The sequence below is a fragment of the Zea mays genome, chromosome 2 (genome assembly GCF_902167145.1).
Source record: "Zea mays cultivar B73 chromosome 2, Zm-B73-REFERENCE-NAM-5.0, whole genome shotgun sequence".
Lineage (NCBI taxonomy): Eukaryota > Viridiplantae > Streptophyta > Magnoliopsida > Poales > Poaceae > Zea > Zea mays.
The window spans coordinates 235,930,650-235,946,225 of NC_050097.1; the positions used below are offsets into that span (position 1 = coordinate 235,930,650).

Consider the following 15,576-nt stretch of genomic DNA (forward strand, 5'->3'; position numbering starts at 1 on the left):
TCGATTTTGGTGGTTGACTTACAACATAAACCACATGAACTAACTAGTTTGTCTAGATATCATTTATCACAGACGCATAAGGTTTACACAAACCAAAAAAGAAATTCAATTAGACACTCAATAAAAAATTGGAGCAAGACTTAGAGTGTGCTCGTTTTTGGTGCACCAGACAGTGTCTGGTGTGCACCGCACACTGTCCGTTGCACCAAGCCAGCCATGAGATGAATTAGCCACTCTTGGGTTTCTATTGGGTGCGCTCCATTATAATTCACCGGACTGTCCGGTGTGCAACAGACTGTCCGGTGAGTCAGTGGAGTAACGACTCCCTACGTGCCAACGGTCGACTGTGCAGAGCTACAGTGATGAACAGTGTTGCGGTAGAAGTCAGAGTGCACTGGATTGTCCGGTGTGGCATTGGTCTGTCCGGTGCAGCAAGACGCCAAGACGCTCAAACGGTCAATTGCTCCTAACCCTAACGGACGCACTGACGTGGCGTGCACCGGACAGTGCATAGTGACTGTCCGGTGGTGCCTGCAAGCTGAGCCAACGACTATGAAATGGTTGGGGGCTATAAATACCCCTCAACCACCTCATTCACTTCCATCCAAGTTTTCTGAACATCACATTCAATACAAGAGCAAAAGACTCCACTCGAAGACACATTCAATAGATCAAATCCTCTCCAAGCCACCAAATCAACTCAATTCCATTAGGGACTTGAGAGATGGTGTTTTGTGTTCTTTTGTTGCTCTTATTGCTTGGATTGGCCTTTTTCTTTTCCCTTCTATTTCTCAAGTGACTTGTAATCGAAGCAAGAGACACCTAAGTGTGTGGTGGTCCTTGCGGGGTCTAAGTGACCCGTGAGATTAAAGAAAAGGCCCACTCGGTCCAAGTGGCCGTCTGAGAGAGGGAAAGTGTGAAATAGACCCGACCTTTGTGACATCCTCAACGGGGACTAGGTTCTTTGGAACCAAACCTCGGTAAAACAAATCACTGTGTCTACTCGCTTTGATTCTCACTTGATTTGTTTTGCACTCTTTCCTCTCTCTAACATTTCTTTGCCAATATTGATTTGAGTTTGCTCCCAAACGTCATCCACATTATTTGAGCAACTTGTGGCAAGAGAAACAATCTTCCGCCTTTAATTTAATTCTAACGCTAATCTCCAGCCTTTATGTGTGTTTAAGTTTATAAATTTCAGGTTTCGCCTATTCACCCCCCTCTAGGCGACTTTCAATTGGTATCAGAAGCCAGTGTTTCATTAAGAGTCTAACCAACTCGAAGTGATGTCTGGAGATCACGCCGAGAGAGAGATCGTGACCGGCGAGAAGGCCACGGGCTCGCGGAGGACTCTACCAAAAGAGTCCGGCAACAAGTACAAGGAGGAATCCCCTTCCTCCATCAAGTCACATAGGAGGGGTGGCAAGAAGAAGATGAAGAAGAAGAAGGTGGTCTACTACGAGACCGATTTTTCAACACCCTCCACCTCCAGCAACGAGTCGTCCACTACTTCTAAGCGCCATGAGCGTAAGAAGTATAGTAAGATGCCCCTACGCTATGCCCGTATTTCAAAGCGTGCTCCATTACTTTCTGTACCCCTAGGCAAACCACCATATTTTGATGGTGAAGATTATTGTATCCGGAGTGATAAAATGAGGCATCATCTAACCTCACTACACGAAAGCATATAGGACATTGTTAAATTTGGAGCGCAGGTACCACAGGTGGGGGACGAGGACTATGACTCGGACGAGGTCGCCCAAATTAGACACTTCAACTCCTAAGCAACTTCTATACTCCTCGCCTCCTTGTGTCGAGAGGAGTATAATAAGGTGCAAGGGTTGAAGAACGCCAAAGAAATTTGGGACGTCCTCAAAACCGCGCACGAAGGGGACGAGGTGACCAAAATCACCAAGCACGAAACGATCGAGGGAGAGCTCGGTCGATTCGTCCTCAACAAAGGGGAAGAGCCGCAAGCCATGTACAACCGGGTCAAGACGATGGTCAATCAAGTGTGTAACCTCGGGAGCACAAAATGGGATGACCATGAAATGGTTAAGGTTATTCTTAGATCCCTCGTATTTTGTAATCCTACTCAAGTTCAATTAATATGTGAGGATCCTAGATACAAATAGATCTCTCCCGAGGAGGTGATTGGCAAGTTTGTGAGCTTTGAACTTATGATCGAAGACTCCAAACACATTGTCAACTTGGAGCAAGACGCCACCTCCACATCTGAGGTGCAACCCATTGCATTTAAGGCAACGGAAGAGAAGGAGTCTACACCAATTAGGCTTCCAATCTATGCCTCCAAGCTCGACAACGAGGAAATGGCGCTCATCATCAAAAGCTTTCGTCAAATCCTCAAGTAAAGACAGGAGAAGGATTATAAGCCCCGCTCCAAAAGGGTATGCTACCGGTGTGGTAAGTCCGGTCACTTTATCGCTAAATTTCCATATTATAGTGAAAGTGACAAGGACGAAGACAAGAAGGGGAAGAAGAAAATGGAGAAGAAGTACTACAAGAAGAAGCACGGCGAGGCGCACATGGTGCGGGAATGGGACTCCGACGAGAGTTCCACCGACTCCTCCTCCGACGAGGACGCCGTCAATAAGGGACTTCTCTTCCCCAACATCGGCCACAAGTGTCTCATGGCCAAGGACGGCAAAAAGAAGAAGGTACACTCTAGAGCCACTCCCAAATATACCACATCTAGTGATGAGGGTAGCTCTAGCGATAATGAAGATGATTTAATTTCTCTCTTTGCTAACCTTAGCATGGACAAAAAAATTGAATGAATTAATTGAAACCATTAACGAGAAGGATGATCTCTTGGAATGCCAAGAGGACTTGCTCGTTAAGGAGAACAAAAAATTTGTTAAGTTGAAAAATGCTTATGATCTAGAAGTAGAAAAATGTGAAAACTTGTCTAAAGAGCTAAGCATGTGTAATGATTCAATTTCTTGTCTTAGAACTGAGAATGATAATTTAGTTTCTAAGATAAATAATTTGAATGCTTGCAATGATTCTATTTCATGTCTTATAAATGAAAATGCCATATTAAATGCTAAGATAGAAGAATTGAATTCTTGCAAACCATCGACATCTACTGTTGAACATGTCTCCATTTGTACTAGATGTAGAGATATTAATGTTGAAGGTATTGATGATCAACTTGCCATGATTAAACAACAAAATGGTCACATAGCAAATTTAACTGCTAAGATTGCCGAGCATGAGCTTGAAAATAAAAATTTTAAATTTGCTAGAAGCATGCTCTATAATGGGAGACACCCTGTATTAAGGATGGTATTGGTTTCCAACAAGGAAACCAAAGCAACACCAAGCTTAATGCCCCTAAGAAATTGTCTAACTTTGTAAAGGGCAAGGCACCCATGGTTCAGGATAGTGAGTGTTACATTCTATATCCTGTAAACTATCCTTAACATAAAATTAGGAAAATTCATGCTAGAAAACCTCATTTTGTTTCTCATCATGCATTTATGTATAAAAATGAGGCTTCTAATTCTAGGCATACCACTCACATTAAAATGTCTAAGAAGAAAATTCCTAATGCATCAAATGAGCATAATGTTTCATTTAAAACTTTTAATGCTTCCTATGTTTTAACTACAAATCAGGCAAAGTAGTTGCCAAATATGTTGGGGGCAAGCCACAAGAGTCCAAATACTTGTGTTTAGGTACCCAAGGTGCTTGTTTCTAATGTGAAAAGACCCAAGACGGTTTGGTTACCTAAGAACAAGGCCTAAATTTGTTTTATAGGTTTATGCATCCGGTGGATAAAGTTGGATAATCGATAGCGGGTGCACAAACCACTTGACAGGGAGAAAAGGATGTTCTCCTCTTATGAGAAAAATGAAGATCCCCAAAGAGCTATTACATTTGGGGATCGAAATCAAGGTTTGTCAAAGGTTTGGGTAAAATTGCTATATCTCCTGACCATTCCATTTCCAATGTTTTTCTTGTAGATTCTTTATATTACAATTTGTTTTCTGTTTCTCAATTTTAAAATCTTTGGGAGCAAATGCTTTATTCTTATTAAAAGAGGTAGAAAATCTAAATTTGCTACTAAAGCTATAGAAGGTTTTTTACTTGGTTATAACTCAAACACAAGGGTATATAGAGTATTCAACAAGTCCACTGGATTAGTTGAAGTTTCTTGTGACATTGTGTTTGATGAGACTAATGGCTCCCAAATGGAGCAACTTGATCTTGATGAACTAGATGATGAAGAGGCTCCATGCATAGCTCTAAAAAAATGTCCATTGAGGATGTGTGTACTAAGGAATCCGAAGAGCCTCCACAAGCATAAGATCAATCGTCATCTTCCATGCAAGCATCTCCACCAACTCAAGATGAGAATCAGGCTCAAGATGATGAAGATGAAGATCAAGAGGATGATCCACCTCAAGAGAAGGACAATGATCAAGGGGGAGATGAGGATAATGAAGACATGGAAGATAATCAAGAAATTAGAGATGAAAGACCGCCACACCCACACCCAAGAGTCCACCAAGCAATTCAAAGGGATGACTCTGTCAACTCCATACTTGGTGACATTTATAAGGGGGTAACCACTAGATCTCGAGTTGCAAATTTTCGTGAACATTACTCTTTTGTGTCTTCTATTGAGCCATACAGGATATAAGATGCATTAAGAGATCCGAATTGGGTGGTGGCAATGCAAGAGGAGCTCAACAATTTCACTAGGAATAAGGTATGGCATTTAGTTACACGTCCTAATTAAAATGTTGTAGGTACCAAGTGGGTATTCCGCAACAAGCAAGACGAGCATGGTGTGGTGATAAGGAACAAAGCCCGACTTGTAGCCAAAGGGTATTCACAAGTCGAATATTTGGACTTTGTGAAACTTATGCACCCGTAGCTAGGCTTGAATCAATTCGTATATTACTTTCCTATGCTACTTATCATGGCTTTAAGCTTTATCAAATGAACGTGAAAAGTGCCTTCCTCAATGTCCCTATCAAGGAAGAGGTCTATGTTGAGCAACCTTCCGGCTTTGAAGATAGCGAGTACCCTAACCATGTGTATAAACTCTAAAAGGCGCTTTATGGGCTCAAGCAAGCCCAAGAGCATGGTATGAATGCATGCGAGATTTTCTTATCACTAATGACTTCAAAGTCGGTAAAGCCGATCCTACTCTCTTCACTAAGACAATTGCAAAAGACTTGTTTATATGCCAAATTTATGTTGATGATATTATATTTGGGTCTACTAGCAAGTCATCCTGTGAAGAGTTTAGTAGGATCATGATTCAAAAATTCGAGATGTTTATGATGGGAGAGTTGAAGTATTTCCTAGGATTTCAAATCAAGCAACTCCAAGAGGGCACCTTCATCAGCCAAACTATGTACATTCAAGACATACTTAAGAAGTTTGGCAAACCCATCAAAACACCCATTGGGAACTAATGGGCATCTCGACCTCGATATGTGAGATAAATTCGTAGATCAAAAGGTATACCGGTCGATGATAGGTTCTTTTCTTTACTTATGTGCATCTCGACCGGACATTATGCTTTCTGTATGCATGTGTGTAAGGTTCCAGGCAAATCCTAAGGAAGTTTACCTTAGGGCCGTGAAAAGAATAATGAGATATTTAGTTTACACTCTTAAGTTTGGGCTTTGGTACCCCAAGGGATCCACATTTGATTTAATAGTATATTTCGTTGCTGATTATACAGGGTGTAAAATTGATAGAAAGAGCACATTAGGGACTTGTCAGTTTCTGTGGAGATCCTTGGTGTCTTGGGCTTCAAAGAAACAAAATTCAGTAGCTTTTTCCACCGCCGAAGTCGAGTACATTGCCGCAGGCTATTGTTGTGCGCAATTACTTTGAATGAGGCAAACCCTTAGGGACTATGGCTATAAATTGAGCAGAGTCCCTCTCCTATGTGATAATGAGAGTGCAATCCATATGGCGGATAATCCCGTTGAGCACAGCCGCACTAAGCACATAGATATTCGATATCACTTTTTGAGAGATTACCAACAAAAGGGGATATCGAAATTGCTTATGTTAATACCCAAAACCAATTAGCTGATATCTTCACCAAGCCACTATATGAGAAAACTTTTAGCAAACTAAGGAATGAGCTAAATATATTTTATTCTCGGAATTTTGAAACACAACACACATAGATACTTTATATACCTTTGATCATGTCTCTTTCATTCGGTACAATTTCATATTTCTTATTCTTCTTGTGCCAAGGCTAAGACTAATGTGCTTTCAAGTGTATCTCTGTGATTAGTCTTAAATTGAAAGGGAAATGGAGTATTCGGCAAAGACAAGGCTTCCACTCTAACGGTATCATTTACCCTTTGCCATTACTCCGCAAACTCTCAATTGGTATGACCCTTCACTAATATTTATTTCACCATTTGGGAGAAAGTATTAGGCCCCAAAGGGGGAGAAAATGCAAAAGGGCTCTCAAAGTTCTTCGTTTTTGGCGATTAATGCCAAAGGGGGAGAAAGTATTAAGCCCAAATCAAAAGGATCGCACCACCACCATTTTAAAATTTTAGTGTATTTTCAAATTAGTATTAAGATCTTTCAAAAAGGAAATGTTTATTTCTATTGATTTTTGAGTTAGCCCCAAAATGAATTTTCAATTGGTATGATTTTTCAATTGGTTCCTTTAAAAGTCAATTTTGAATTTGTATCTATTTCAAAAACCCTCTTGAAAGCTGGGGGGAGAATTCATTCAGGGGGAGCTTTTATTTAGTCAAAGGAAAACCATTTGAAATAGGGGGAGAAATTTTCAAATCCTAAAAATGCTTATTGCAATCATATTTCTATCCCTTTGACTATTTGCAAAATATTTTGAAAGAGTTTTTTTAAAAGATTTGCAAAAACAAACAAGTGGTGCAAATGTGGTCCAAAATGTTACGAAGAAGAAAAGCAATCCATATACACTTAGTGATACTTTCAGTTGGTTTAACTCCAAGTAACCTATGCACATTCATCATAAATGCAAACTAGTTACATTTCTGCACTTCATATTTGCTTTGGTTTGTGTTGGCATCAATCACCAAAAAGGGGGAGATTGAAAGGGAAATGAGCATTAACCATTTCATATAATCGATTTTTTGGTTGACTTACAACGCAAACCACATGGACTAACTAGTTTGTCTAGATACCATTTATCACAGGTGCATAAGATTCAACACAAACCAAGAAAAAAATTCAGTTAGGGACTCAATCAAAAATTGGAGCAAGACTTAGATTCGTTGGCTCAGCTTGCTGGCAATGGGCGCACCGGGTGCGCCACCGGACAGTCCGGTGCGCCACCGGACAGTCACTGTGCACTGTCCGGTGCACGCCACGTCAGCGCATCCATTAGGGTTCGGAGCAGTTGATCGTTGGAGCGTCTTGTCGTCTTGCTGCACCGGACTGTCCGGTGCACCAAGCCAACCAGGAGATGAACTAGCCACTCTCGGGTTTCTGTTGGGCACGCTCCACTATAATTTACTGGACTGTCCGGTGTGCACCGGACTGTCCGGTGAGTCAGCGGAACAACGGCTCCCTGCGCGCCAACGGTTGACTGTGCAGAGCTAAAGTGATGAACAATGTCGCGGCAGAAGTCAGAGCACAGAAGTCAGAGGGCACCGCACTGTCCGGTGTGGCACCGGACTGTCCAGTGCAGCAAGACGACAAGACGCTCCAACTGTCAACTACTCCGAACCCTAACGGATGCGCTGACGTGGCGTGCACCGGACTGTCCGGTGCGCCCATCGCCAGCAAGCTGAGCCAACGACTATGAAGTGGTTGGGGCTATAAATACCCCCAACCACCTCATTCACTTTCATCCAAGTTTTCTGAAGTTCTCATTCAATATAAGAGCAATAACATTCACTCCAATACACAATTCAAAGATCAAATCCTCTCCAAGTCGCAAAATCATCTCAACCACTTAGTGACTTGTGTGAGAGAGTTTTTGTTTCTTTTGTTGCTCTTGTCATTTGGATTGGCCTTTTCTTTTCCCTTCTTATTCTCAAGAGACTTGTAATCGAAGCAAGAGACACCTAAGTGTGTGGTGGTCCTTGCGGGGTCTAAGTGACCCATGAGATTAAGGAAAAGGATCACTCGGTCTAAGTGACCGTTTGAGAGAGGGAAAGGGTTGAAATAGACCCGGCCTTTGTGGCCTCCTCAACGGGGACTAGGTTATTTGGAACCGAACCTCGGTAAAACAAATCACCGTGTCTACTCGCTTTGATTCTCACTTGATTTGTTTTGCACTCATTCCTCTCTCTCTAACATTTCCTTGCCAATATTGATTTGAGTTTGCTCCCAAACGTCATCCGCGTTATTTGAGCAACTCGTGGCAAGAGAAACAATCTTCCGCCTTAAATTTAATTCTAACGCTAAACCCTGGCCTTAGTGTGTGTTTAAGTTTATAAATTTCAGGTTCCGTCTATTTACCCCCCTCTAGGCGACTTTCAAATACTGCATAATATTTGAGTTGTATTTGCAAAGACATGATTATTTGTCGCGTGCTTATGTTGTCGTTTGTTTGTAAAGTAGGGTGTACAAGTGTAATGTGGCATAATAGTTTTGCATAACTGAAACCACTGAACCATTACTTGTGTCAGAACGACCATAAAATAACTAAGCCACGTCGGACATTATACTTATTGAATTTCAGATGCCAGTACGTAGTGAAGTATACATAAGCTCACATACTTCCACGGTGAGCCCACAAATGCTCGACAAGATCATTTTGTAGTGTGGAAGACCTTTCTTGCCGACGAAGATCGAAGTGATTAATTACCCATTCGGAGCATCCTTCTTGAATTAGTTGACATGGTTCAATGCCAGAATTGGTCTCTCCAAAACCAGTGTTTCCTGCAAAGTCACCTTCGTTTTCGACAATCATGTTGTGCATGATGATGCATGCTGTTATTATCTCGGTTAAACGGTTACGATCCCAACCGTACGCAGGACCACGTAGCACCGCCCATCGTGCTTGAAGAACTCCAAATGCACGCTCAATATCCTTTCTGCAACTTTCTTGCATTTTTGTGAAATATACCTTATTTTCCTCATAAGGGTGTCTAATAGCTTTCACAAAAGTTGGCTAGTTGGGGTAAATGCTATCAACAAGGTAATAACCGAAGTTGTATGCATGACCGTTGATTGTGTAATTCATGGGTGGTATTCGACCGCTTGTCATGGGGTCAAATACTGGTGATCGGTGTAGCATGTTGACGTCATTATTTGTCCCGGACATGCCAAAAAATGCAATGCCAAATCCATAGATCGTACGTTGCTACAACCTCGAGTATCATGGTAGGTTTTCTATTTCTGCCACCAAACTATCCACGCCACGCGGTTGGACAGTTCCTCCACTCCCAATGCATGCAATCTATGGAACCCAACATTTCTGGAAACCCCCTCGACTTGCTATTGTGCATGATACGTGCAATGTTAGCTTCATTAGGAGTTCGTAGATACCACCCACTAAAATGTGCAATTAATGCGCGACAGAAATGATTAAGGCATTCCCAAGCGGTAGACTCCCCTATTTGAATGTACTCGTCTACGACATCAGTAGGTAACCCATAAGCAAGTATCTGCATTGCCGCACATACTTTTTGAAGGGGGCCGAGTCCTGCCAGGCCTGTTGCGTCGACCCGTTGAGTAAAGTAAGTATCGTGTTGTTGCACTCCTTCCATAATGCGGATGAACAACGACCTACTCATGCGGAACCTATAAAATGTAATACGTAAAATATGAAGACAATGGTAATGAGAGAACATATCAATAAAAGTATGAACTTCATACCTTCTACGAAACACGTGGGGTGGATACAGTGGGTTCGGGCCGAAGTAGTGATGGTGGATGAGGTTCTCTCCAACATAATGATCCCTGTTTATGATGCGGCGAGGTATACCGGATCGTCTATGGAGACGGCGTCTAGCCTCAATGTTGAGGGTAAAAAGAGTGACAAGCATAAGTGTGTTGTCATCAGTATCACTCGAATCAGAATCATCGTCCCTATGGAAAGGACACAACAAACAATGTCTAACTAGCTAGAGTTGTGTGGGATGTGCGCAGAATTGGGAGGAGCACGTATACATATATATAGGCGAGATGAATGTGGCTTGTGTGGGAAGCTCGTGTCTTCCGCTGCAAGCCAACCGTGGCTTGCTGCGTACGACTGTTCGTTGTGTGCTTCCAACGGAAGTTTGGTTCAATATTCATGTCTCGATGTTTAAGAAAAATCTAGACGACGCACAATAATAAAGTTTGTTATGGATTTCCAAAATTAAATTTAACTTAAATTATGTTTGTATGTTCTGCACAATTTATAAACCACAAATATTTTTTTACTTAACAAAAAATAAATTCCAACATGGCGACATGGCGGACGTGTCGAAAAGGAAAAAGAAAATAGAAAAATAAGTTGGTTATGTTAGTTAGGTGAAAATATATATTTAATGTGTAGAGGGATATATAGAAGAATTTATAGGGAGAACGGTTACGAGAAGAGTACCCCTACCGCTACAGACAGCCTTAGCACTTATCCGTACAGCAGCTACGCTGTTTGGTTACACTTGAATCACCTGCACATACAATTCATACATATCACATAATCAGTGAAAACAAGTCGCTACTAAACACACCTAGGACAATGCTGCGCAGGTAATCAACATTTTGTTCCCCCCAAAAAAATGCAGTATATATATCATGTAAACTTACTACACTGCTAGTTAACAACTACTACGTCTAATAACAAGTAGTAACAACCAGCAGGCCGATGGAGTGGCAGTTCCCGCCCAGCCGAGCCCACCCCACGACGCTACTGCTACTTGGAGCGCTGCCCATCTGGCTTGCCGGACGGCACGCTGCGCACGTTCTTCAGCAGGTCCTGGATCTTGGACAGCATCATCGCCTGCGAGGGTTCCCCGGCGGAGGGAGCTCCGCCGCCGAGGCGGGCACCCCCGCCGCTGCTGCTCGTGGCATGCTGGTTCTCCTGCAGCTTGATCTTCTCGAAGATGTACTGCTTCTCGGCCTCGGCCTCCTCGAGGCGCCGCTTGAGGTACATGCTCGCGTAGTCCTGCCCCGCCGCCTCCGACTTCCGCTTCGCCAGCGCGACGCTCCGCAGCCGCTCGGCCTCCTCCTGGGCCTCGCTCGCCTTCAGCTGGAACATCTCCGACTCCGCCTGCTTCAGCCGGATGATGCTCTCCAGCTCCTCCGCCTGCTGCAGCTTCCGCAGCCGCTCCACCTTCAGCTCCTGGGCCTCCCGGGCCTTCTCCTCCAGCTCCCTGTCGCACGCCTCCACAGCGAGGCGGGCGCGTTTGTACGTCCGCAATTTCTCTTCGGCCACCATCTCCATCTTCCTCACTGCTTCCTGGACGACCTCAGCGATCCGGTTGCAGGCCTCCTGGGGAGTGATCAGCCGCCCTGGCTCTTGGTGCTCAAAGTTCTTGGAGGAATCAATGTCCAGCTCTGGGAAAATACAAGAGGGTGTTAAATGTGCTCCATTCAAGAGTCGGGAAAAGAAAAGGCAATCATGCCATGCATGCCTATGCACAAACTGCAGCTAAGTCCAACCTGAACAAAAGAACTACTTACTGAAATTAAATCCAAACTGAAGAAACGAACTATCAACTGAAATTGATCGTGCAAACTAACTTATACCAAATAACAAGAAGTCCATACAACATCCTGTGTATTTGACAAGTAACACTTTTGCATCACTCATTTATACCTATAAGCAATTAAAGCACAAAATCCCAACCATAGTTGCAGCGGGAAATAAGCACCACAGGTAATTCAATTCAACTAAGCGCATAGATAAGAATAGACCGAAAAATGGGTAGATAAATTGCAAGACCACAAGTAAGCTATGCGTGAGACATTCCATGTCACATACAAGTTAAGTTAACAAACCACGCGTACCTTGCAGCGCTTGTAGCAGAATTCTAGGAGTCATTGATTCAGCAGAACCACCCCTCAATCTTTCAACTAGCTCAGCACATTTTCTGAACAATTTCCTCCCCTTTGAGTCCTCACTTAGACGGAATATCTTGCAAACATAGTCAAGCTCACGCAGCAAGGCATCCCTGTCCCAATTGGGTGCACATTGCTGAAAGACATCCCTAACCCATCCAAACAGTTCAGATGTCCTCTGGCAGGCCTGGCACCGGAAAAGCATCTCTGCATGGCCAACGCCGTTCTTAATCGTCTGCCCAGTCCCAATCTTTCCATCACGAATTGCACAGTCTGTGTGAGTCCAGTGCGAGCAGATATCACACCCAACCCAGCGGCACGTATTGACCTCAAAATCAAACTTATTGCAGATCACGCACATGCAGAGATTACAAAACCCGTTCCTGTTACTGCATATGTTACACTTGCACTCCTCAGCAGGCACAGCACTCTGGCAAGCAATGTTGCGGCACCTCTTGTACAGGAAAATCTCAGCGAGGCGGATCTGGGGTATGTCGACGCTCGGGTGCAAGAACGCCTGTATCCCAGTCTTGATGGCAACCAGGATCTCCAGCTGCACATGGTGAGCCATCAAAAGGATGGGCAGGGTGAGATCAACCCTGCCCTGAAGAAGCTTCTGCAGGTACATGAACTCCTGAATCTGGTGCTGACCGCCAGTCCCTTCCAGAATCGACTGCAGCTCGGCTTTGGTTTCGTCCAGCAGCTCATCGCTCATACCCTTCATCTTCTCAGCAACGAGGTCCACCCTGTCCCAAGCAACCTCCCTGAGAGTCATCCGGCCTGCACTCGGGATCCTACTCCGAAAGGCCTGCAGCTCGGCGACGCCATTACCAACCACCTCCTTCTCCTTATTATCAGCTATCCTCAGTGCAGTTATCGGTGCTGATGCCACGGGAGGAGCGTCGCCGCCACCACTCTTGCCGGGCTCCCCAGGCCAAGTCTCCCGTGAGCTGGCGCTCTCTGTGGCGGAGTCATGCCCCGCGTCGGAGTTCGACAGCGGCTCCTGTGTGTCCGGAGGCGACCCGACCTGCTCCGGCGAGGCGGAACCAGCCAGGGAGAGAGACGTCTGCAGCGTCGGCGCACGGCCATGGGGGCGTGGCGGCAGCACGGCCTGTGGGGTGGGCTGCTGGTGGAAGTCTGCACCCGACGAGATCCCCATCTGGGATCAAAGCCTTGGCAAAGCAAACCTGTAATGGATAAACAGAAGCTGTCAATGGATCAATCGTCCACCATACCATTAGGATGACCGCACATAAAAGTGTGTACCACACCACGACTCCGTGAGCATGATGAGCCCCTCCACCCCATAGAAGTCTCTCTTTCTGCTGTGTAATCTCCCAAAATTGAGGAGCAAGCTCTTTGCTGCTCCTGTGCAAGATGTCAGGTGGGAAAGTTTTTTTTTTTCGGTTGCCAGCGTTTTTTTTAAAAAAAAATTGTTAGCCACCAAAACGCACAACTGGGACGCGTTTCTGCTGTTACTGAGAGCTTGGGCAGCAAAAACACCGCGGCAAACGGATCAGCAGCGATTTGCCCCTGCCACTGAGGCCTGAGCCTCATCGGTCGGAGATGCTAATCACGCAACGAATCAAGACAAGGAGCGACCGGTATCCGGCACCCAGGCGGAGAGATCAGAACCCCGCCAGTAGGTATCACTGAGGCGTAAAATCCTGGCCGAAAATGAACCTCAAACTCGATCGAGAACTCCCTCCCCCGTTTCCCACCCACCATCAATCCAGCAGCACATCGCAGCTCGCCGCCGCCGAAACCCCAGATCTCGTCCGCCGGCCTCTTACCCCTCTCCCTCTGACAAGACAAAGGAGCAGCGGCACCACTAGGAACAGGAAGGAAGCACTCACAGCATCGAAGAGGCGCCGCAGATGAGAAACCGCCGCCGCCGCCGCCGCCGCCGTTCGAGGTGATGTAAATTTTAGTCGCGTGTGGGGACAAATGGAACGAAACGGTCTACCGATTCCAGCTTGGTAGACGGACCAGACGGCACACCGGTGGCGTCGAATGGCGGAGGAACCAAAACGCGGGCCCACCGCAGTATCACCCGGGCTAATGTGCCACGGTCACTTTAGCTGAGAAGGGGAAAGCATTTTCTTCGGGTCCGTGCCTAAAAAATTCATCTAACCGCAGATTTACTCTTTTTTAAGTTCTTGCCATTGCCCTTCTTTTCAAAAAACGAAACTGTCATTTATCTATATTATGTTAATCATTACTACTCTATTAAGATCGTAAGTACAGCGTCCACACTCGTGCCCCCGCCCCGGCTCCATCGTCACGAGAAATCCAGCCGTCGGCCCCTTTCCATCAACGCCGCCAAGATACCCCTCCCCTCCCACACCCACTCCCTTCCTTCGTCTCCACGCTCGTCGCCCTAACTGCTTCCCCCTCCGCCTCCGACCTCGATTCGAGTCGCGACTGGAGGCATCACACCTTCGTTCCGACGGGGGCCACCTCCAAGGACTCCATTCTTGACCCCGCGAATCCCTTCCTCGCCTGCTGCTAAATCACTACTCCTCAGAGGGCGTGCCCCCGCCCCGGCGCCCCCCTCACACGATGCCCCCGCCTCGCCCCACGACCGCCGCCTTCTAGCCCCCTCTACGTCCCACCGTCCAGCTCCCCTCCCCTCACGCACACTTCCCCACTACGCTCGAATCCTTCGGCTCACGCTACCGCGACCCCTTCAACTCCCTACTCGAGGCCATCGTTGTCTGGGACGCCGCCGTCGGTTGCCCCCGCATACGCGCCAAGCTCACCACCGCGGAGTCAGCTGCGTCGGGAGCAAGTTTCCTGCCGCCGTCGATCGTCCCGGCGCGCTGCTCTTTGAGGGCGCCATACCGTCGTCGTAGGTACAGGACTTCGTTCCCTCTTTTCTTGTTCTATCGATATGTGAATATTACCTATTATTTTGTTGAAAGGAGGCGTTTCTATGTTGGATCTTTGCTTAGTAATGCTTGTTTGGTGGAACAAAGAGAACTGGTACGCCAAAAAAAATCCATTTCTGTTGCTTGGCGCTGACCCTGTCCCCATCCATAGAATTTTCGCCTGATAGATCTAGGTTAAAAATGGATCTGTTTATTCCTTCTGTCATCCCAGCCCATGAGTTTATCCCAGAGAGTTCTTTCTTGGCAAAAGTTTGAACCATTTAGTAGTTTCAGAAAAAAGGGCCAAGAAGCAGTTCTCTCATATAGGCACATAAACCATGTTAATGCATGACCTGTCAGGTGGAAGAACGGTAGCAACATTTTTTCTTCATTTTTCTGATATATAAAATAAGTTTTTTGCATCTATATAGCTATGGTAAAGGGTCGTCTTTACCATAGTACTCTGGAAACAATGATTTATTGGAGTTTTGACTGCCATGTTGCATTAACACCCTGGCTCCTGATCCCTGCTGTCAAATTTATTATTCATTCCCAATCCCAGCCATCTGAGATTGTTTTGCTTTCCACAAGAAACTGATATCTGAATTGGGTCCTTTGTTGAATGTTGATGTTACTCCCCCTTTTAAAGTTCCTGTCAATTTTTGCAAATGAGAGGTCAAAAACTGATGAGCTTTCCTGATATGCT

General features: G+C 45.3%; 1 protein-coding gene across 1 annotated transcript; it reads right to left on the minus strand.

Annotated features, from left to right (window-relative positions):
* Positions 1–10,569: 10,569 nt before the first annotated feature.
* LOC100281506 (potyvirus VPg interacting protein) lies at positions 10,570–13,936 on the minus strand. Its single transcript, NM_001154424.1, has 3 exons — positions 13,857–13,936; positions 11,950–13,187; positions 10,570–11,496 (listed from the first exon to the last, which is right to left on the minus strand). The coding sequence occupies exons 2-3, from the start codon at positions 13,157–13,159 to the stop codon at positions 10,853–10,855; spliced, it is 1,854 nt and encodes a 617-aa protein (NP_001147896.1). The 5' UTR covers positions 13,160–13,187; positions 13,857–13,936; the 3' UTR covers positions 10,570–10,852.
* Between the last annotated feature and the right edge of the window lie 1,640 nt (positions 13,937–15,576).